Source organism: Lactuca saligna, chromosome 9, assembly GCF_052625555.1.
Source record: "Lactuca saligna cultivar CGN05327 chromosome 9, ASM5262555v1, whole genome shotgun sequence".
In the NCBI taxonomy this organism is placed as follows: domain Eukaryota; kingdom Viridiplantae; phylum Streptophyta; class Magnoliopsida; order Asterales; family Asteraceae; genus Lactuca; species Lactuca saligna.
Genome location: NC_136425.1, coordinates 32,321,129 through 32,327,748, shown reverse-complemented (window position 1 = coordinate 32,327,748; position 6,620 = coordinate 32,321,129). Strand labels below are relative to the sequence as shown.

At 34.9% G+C, this 6,620-nt stretch overlaps 1 protein-coding gene across 2 annotated transcripts; it reads left to right on the top strand.

Moving 5' to 3' along the window:
• The first annotated feature begins 944 nt into the window (after nt 1-944).
• LOC145015636 (uncharacterized) lies at nt 945-4,086 on the top strand. 2 transcript variants are annotated; one of them, XM_078974107.1, is made up of 5 exons: nt 945-1,405; nt 1,767-1,872; nt 2,264-2,373; nt 2,464-3,393; nt 3,484-4,086. In XM_078974107.1, exons 2-5 carry the CDS (start codon nt 1,860-1,862, stop codon nt 3,862-3,864), a joined length of 1,434 nt encoding a protein of 477 aa, XP_078830233.1. In that variant the 5' UTR covers nt 945-1,405; nt 1,767-1,859; the 3' UTR covers nt 3,865-4,086. The 2 variants fall into 2 exon arrangements, with proteins under 2 accessions (XP_078830233.1, XP_078830232.1); XM_078974106.1 differs by having other exon boundaries at nt 2,247-2,373.
• The last annotated feature ends 2,534 nt before the right edge of the window (nt 4,087-6,620 follow it).

Genomic DNA, 6,620 nt, shown 5'->3' with positions numbered 1-6,620 from the left:
AAAAACGTGATGCATAATTTCAAGCATTACGACGGTGATGTACGAATTGTCGATCACAAAAGCCTAAATATCACAGGAGTTGGCAATTTTGTCCTAAAGACAACCATAGGTTTGTATGGGATGTTGAAAAACGTCAAGTACATTCCAAATCTGAAAAGAAAGTTGGTATTAGTGGGTCAATTGGATGTCGAAGGATACCATGTTGACTTTGGAAATCACCAATGGACAGTAATGAAGGGGAATCTTGTAGTTGCTAGAATGTTGTATATGGTCAAAACATCGATAGAGTAAATACAATAGTTGAAGATACTATCGCTATGCAATGAGAATACACCGACTGATCTTATGAATAAGATTTGATGACAGTGTCAAGTTTATGTGGTTTCAACCCTTTTTACAATCGTTACATATATAATACATGCTATTTATGTATTTTTATTAATTTAATTTGCTATCTCATACAACCAACTATTATTATGTTAGATATATTTGTTTGTTTTTTGTAAATTTTCATAATTTCATGTAATTCCAAATGTTTTCGTAAAAGATGTTTTCTCTAATTTATTATTTTTTTCTCATATAAGGACCACATAAGCTTTAAATAACTTGAACTAGTTTTACCAATTACTACAAGTGATCACATAGTTTAGATTCTCATTTATGGTCTACTGGAGTTTTGGTAGGCTATATTTTAAAAAAATTGAATTCAATGGTTTCACATAACACACCGGACTTTTTATTTCGCTCATTGAATTAATCTAGAAACACAAACATTAAAAAAAGAAATGCACAAAATGTTACACAACAAATAATTTTGTTTATAATAAAATTATGAAACGTAATAAAGCAAATATCTTTTTACACATGTACTTTTTATTATAATATAATTTAAATGTAACTATAAGTAGATCCGATTTGAAGATGGATTGGATTTAAACAAATAAAATAAAAATTGATACAGTGGAATGGAAGGTGGATGGATGAAATAGTCACATGGCTGCTCGTAAACTTCACTCATCTACTCCGTCAACCAGATCTCTCTCTCTCTCTCTCTCTCTCTCTCTCTCTCTCTCTCTCTCTGACGTAAATCTTGCACGAGCCAAGCAACCTCATCGACTCTCTTTTTCTATCTGTTTTCCAGAGTTTATCACATGAATTCCTAGTTTTTATTGGTGTATCATGATGAATCGGAGTTCATCGAAGGACTCTATGGTCGGTGCCGGAGGTCGGAATCATAATCATAGCAACAATCATAATGCTATGACCAACGGAATATTGTCTCACCGGCGAGGAATGTCTTTCACAAAAAACAACGCATCTGAGAATTTCAACAGCAGCAACAACATGGATCTCTTCTCTCGTAGTCGCACTAGTCTCCCAGCCGCCTCTTCCGACGAATCGGACTGTACGTTTACCTTTTTTTTTTGTTTTCTAAGTTCTGGTACTTAAACTTGATTCATATGCTTCATGTATTCTATACGATTTCCTGTCGGAGTTGTAAAAGCATGATATGGTTTTGTGACGAGAAAGCGCAATTTGAAAACGATAGCTGAAGTATTTTGGGGATGAATCCTGGAAAACGATGTCGTTTATGTTAGGATTTTGCTTGACTAGTTTGGATTTGCAATAAACTTTTAACTTTTTGCCCCTATAATATGCTTCTTCTTTGGATTTATGTTAACGTTCCGATTGTTCCCACTTCTTTAATCACTACGATTATTTGTTTTACATAACAATTTCTTCTTCTTAATTGAAATTTTCTACAGTGCAAGCGAGATTAGCGAGACTTTCAGTTGGATCAGCAAAACCTGCCAAAAGCATATTAGATGATCTTCTGAATTCTAACGAAGGGGGAAAGAATGACTACGATTGGTAAGATTTCTAGTAACTCCATGATCTCGCTTTTAGCTCAGATCTAGCTTCATTCTTTTCCAGAATCACATGTATTAAATGACAGATCTGTCAAATCACATTATCTTGTTGGTAGATTACTTACATCTTCCATCTGATTCCAGCTGTGTACTAATAGATACCCTCCTGTTCTATACACCAGTATACTACTTAACTCCCCGTTTCCAATTATTGTGTTTGTCGATTGATTTTCCATGAATTCTCATTAATTACCTGATATCATCTCTTACACTTACACTTAAGAACGTAACAAAACTGCTTCTATCTCTTTTCTTAATTTCTGAAACCATAAGTTTCGAATTACAAATATGAAGCATTACCTTTTGTGTTAACAGGCTTCTAACTCCCCCAGGAACTCCTCTCTTTCCTTCTTTGGATGGAAAAGAGTCTCAACAACCTGCACGTGTCACTGCAAGAAGCAAGTCTTCAGTAAGATCAAGCTCCATAAACAAAACTTCAAGGGTTAGTTTTCTTTTCTAATTCTACTACCATGATCTCATTCTAGGATAATCATTCACCATCATCATCTTCATCAATGTCCCTGAATTACAGCTATCTGTATCTCAATCTGAGACCAATCATCCTTCAAGACCTGCAAGAAGCAGTTCAGTGACTCGATCCTCCATCTCCACCACACAATATACAAACTATTCTAGCAGAAACACCAACATTTTAAACACAAGCTCTGCTTCTGTATCTTCTTATATAAGACCTTCTACTCCTACCAAAACTGCAAGACCTTCTACCCCATCTACCCGAACAACCCCTTCAAGAACTTCAACTCCTTCTAGAACCCGCCCCACCCCTACCCCCACCCCCACCCCAACCCCAATAAGACAAAACACAAGACCTTCAACACCTACTTCAAGACCACAAACACCTGGAAGCTTGACACCTTCACCTACAATTCGCCCACCTTCCAGGTCATCAACCCCTACACGTAGAACCCTAACACCTTCTCTCACCCCATCCACCTCATCTTTGACTTCAGCCTCACGTGGGTTGACTTCAAATGGACGTAGTAATAGTAGTGCTGTGGGGTCCACTTCAAGACCGAGTTCTCCTAGTCCACGTGTACGCCCGCCACCTCAGCCTATGAATATAATTGATTTCCCTCATGAAACGCCGCCGAATCTTAGAACAACTTTACCGGATCGACCTCTGTCTGCTGGTAGGTCAAGACCAGGTGGGTCCACTACCGTGAAGGGTAATTTAGACAATTCAAACACCGGAGGTGGGACCATCACGAGAAGACATTCGTCCCCTAATGTGATTAGGGGACGGCTTCCGGAACCTTCCGGAAGCGGAAGGTCGCGTCCTAATTCTAATGGGAATGTTGTTGAGAGTTTGGATCCACGAAGAACTTCTCATTTGCCACAGTCAGTAACAAGGAAACCAGTAAAGTCATCGAATTCGGAAAATGGAACAGGATTTGGGAGGAATATCTCGAAGAAATCACTGGATATGGCGATTAAACATATGGTATGAATATTGAATAAATCAATAAATACTCTTTTTAGTTTTTATAAATAGATGTTAATTAATATTGGTATGTTTTAAAATGTGTAACAGGATATAAGAAATGGAGGTGTACGACCACTTTCAGGGTCAACGCTTTTCCCACAAAGCATTCGGTCAAGCAACTCCAGGGCCCACCCTACAGCTACACGTGCAAGTTCTGTAGATGGCGGTGGATCTGAAAATGGGAATTACAGTAATAATGGGTATTTATGGAACAGAGGTGGTGGGCCCATGGAAGATCAAAGCCCACATTCTTCTAAACTATCATCGGAAGTTGACATGTATGAGAGTTCAAGATACGATGCTATTTTACTCAAAGAAGACCTTAAAAACACAAGCTGGTTGCATACTGCGGATGACAAGACTACTGATGAAGCTCTTTTGTTTGATCATGGGTTTGAGTCCCTTCCTGAGCCTTTTAGTCCTTTGTGATGATTTCTTTCCTTTTTTATTTATATTTTCTTTTTAAAAAATGTTATTTATCAAAACAAAAAAAAAAGAGAGAATATCATATCAAAAAAGATAAAAAAGAGGATGGGTTTTGTCATTTGTGTATCTTTTTTTTTTTCTTTTTAAATATTTATTTTGGTTTTAACGGTTTGTTACCACTTCAAATTAAATCTATACTTTAATAATACCTTTTGTTGGCTTTTACTTTGCATATTGGTTTAGTTTCATTGCAGTTTCATCTCCAAAAAAGTGTACATGAATGCACATAAAAGAAAAAGAATAGAAGAATAGAAATAAGTATTGAAAAGAAAAAACAAGAAAAAAAAAACTGTAGGAAGAAACCTATAAACTAACTTTGCTTTTTACACGTGTGGGACTTTGAAAGCTGTTTAAAAAATGACTAGGATGCGTCGCATTATTCTTGTTGGGAAGTTTATGAGCGTATACACCCTACAAGCACATGAGATTTTGGGCATCTAGCCTAGCATCCATCCTAATAGATCATTGCTATAAGGTTGTCAACATGTGGGACTCATGATGGTATTATGGATCTTTAAGATCCCATAAAATAAAATATAATTTTATTTTAAACATTTAGCATGGTTGTAGAAATCAGAATTAATGGTTTAACGACCACCAATCGATTACGATTAACGTGTTTGATGGAAATTATGAATTAATCAGTCTTAGCAGGATTAATTGGTCAACAAAAGTAGTTGTTAGGCAAACCAAGCATGGGATATCACTCCTGAAAGAGCGGAAGTAGATCAAGGGGGAGTGGCTCCTTGCGGGAGCTAAGGCAGCACCCTGATGATTGTGTAACCTAGTATTTATGTTCCTTGAATTCGTGTAACCTACATCACTCAAGTTGTTTGGCAGAAATAATAAAATTTTCTCTCGTGTTCTCCTGTGGACATAATCGATGATCGTGTAAACCACATAAATTGTTTGTGTTCTTATTCTTTGTTTTTGCATTATTACTCATAATGAAATCATTTGTTATTTGTCGAACTCCTTAAACCCTAACAATTTATCCATGGCAACGTTAGCATCAGGATCTGTGTAATTATTAGGTTGAGATCATTGTGGAGCTACAAAAATAACAGGAGTAATAGATGGTTTAGACCATTATTGATATGAAACTTAAGACTAATCTCGTTTAATAACAATTCATTGACCATAGAGTCAACAGATGGAAGAGGTATGATGATGAATTGTCTCATGCAATCCCTTAGATTAAATCAAACAGCCATTAGGAATTATACCAAATAATTTTATTCACCAGTAGTAATATATGGGGCAAATGAGTGCAACTCAATGGATTCCGTTAGCACCAACTAATCTCATATTTCAGCTACATTGGCATACAATCTTGAATGCTTATATCGTTATGTTCAAAATCAGGAATATGTCTCTACTGATATTGTTTTGAAAAATTCAATTGGGTGTACAATCCAGCCAAATGATCCCAAACTTAATAATACTATTATATTTAGCCAACTTACAACCGATAAATTGAATGATATACTTGTTGACCATGTAGTCGTATTTTGAGTTATCAGACTCTCAAGCATCGATTGTGTTGTATAATTAACAACTTTCATCATGTGGTTTGACCTTTAACCGATATCCCACTAATGTTAACTCCACATAGATTTTGTTTTAAAGCTCGATAGCATAACTATAATGCCCATATACTTTTTACCATGTAGTTGAACACTAATTGACACGGTGCTTAACATCAAAACTCTTTTACTCAAACAATGAATGGTTATGAACAAACATATATAACACTAACCCAAGTGCTGAAAACAAGATATAACACTAGGGAATGCAATAATACTAGGTTGTCAAAATCACGATTTTGAACGTAGGATCGTACGATCCTAGGTAAGAAAAAAAAACGAGCCGGATCATATACACATCGTATTTGGGTAGGATCGTAGAATTGGGATCCGATCTAATCCTAAATTTATCATTTTACCGTTTATCATTTTGTGTTTTGACTATTTGAAGTTTTCAGGATTAACTTATATGATATGCCTAATATCATATAAGCAGCTCGAAAATATCACTAGAATCATAACAAAATAAGTTAATATGATTAATACAACACTAATGATACATCAAATAGTTCCTATTGTGAAATAACTTCTTTAAAGTATTAAAAATTTATCAGGTTCTACTACTTTACTCATTTTATATTCAGGTATTAATCGTTATGCGCCCTATAATCGGTCAACTAGCACCTAAGGATTAATCGGGACCTAATCGGGATTTTTACAGCATTGATATATATATATATATATATATATATATATATATATATATATATATATATATATATATATATATATATATATATATATATATTAGACTAGAAGATGTTTGAAGACTTTGGTCTGCATCTGCGCCAAGAAGAGGACACACAGACCTTTTTAAGTCTGTAGTCTTTAAAAAAATAAACAGTCTGTGAAGCCTAATGTCTAAGCGTGGTCTGTACGATGCAGACAGAAGAATATAAAAAGATCTACAGACGAAAAACAAACACTTTAGTCTATTTTTTTTATTATTTTTGTTTTGTCCAGTGTAAAATCTTAATTCTAACTAACAATATAAGTGTTATGAGTTATACATATAAGTTAAGTGTATGAAAAGTAATTTACAACCTATTATGGTGAAGAAGGGTATTTTGGTAATTTATTATGAATTTTAAAATTTAGTATCTTGAATAGGAT

Excerpts from the sequence above, each read along its gene's own strand:
- LOC145015636 (XM_078974106.1), top strand. The coding sequence starts at position 1,180 with ATGATGAATCGGAGTTCATCGAAGGACTCTATGGTCGGTGCCGGAGGT. Across the intron at positions 2,374-2,463 it reads CCATAAACAAAACTTCAAGG|CTATCTGTATCTCAATCTGA; the intron begins GTTAGTTTTCTT and ends CCTGAATTACAG. Across the intron at positions 3,394-3,483 it reads ATATGGCGATTAAACATATG|GATATAAGAAATGGAGGTGT; the intron begins GTATGAATATTG and ends AATGTGTAACAG.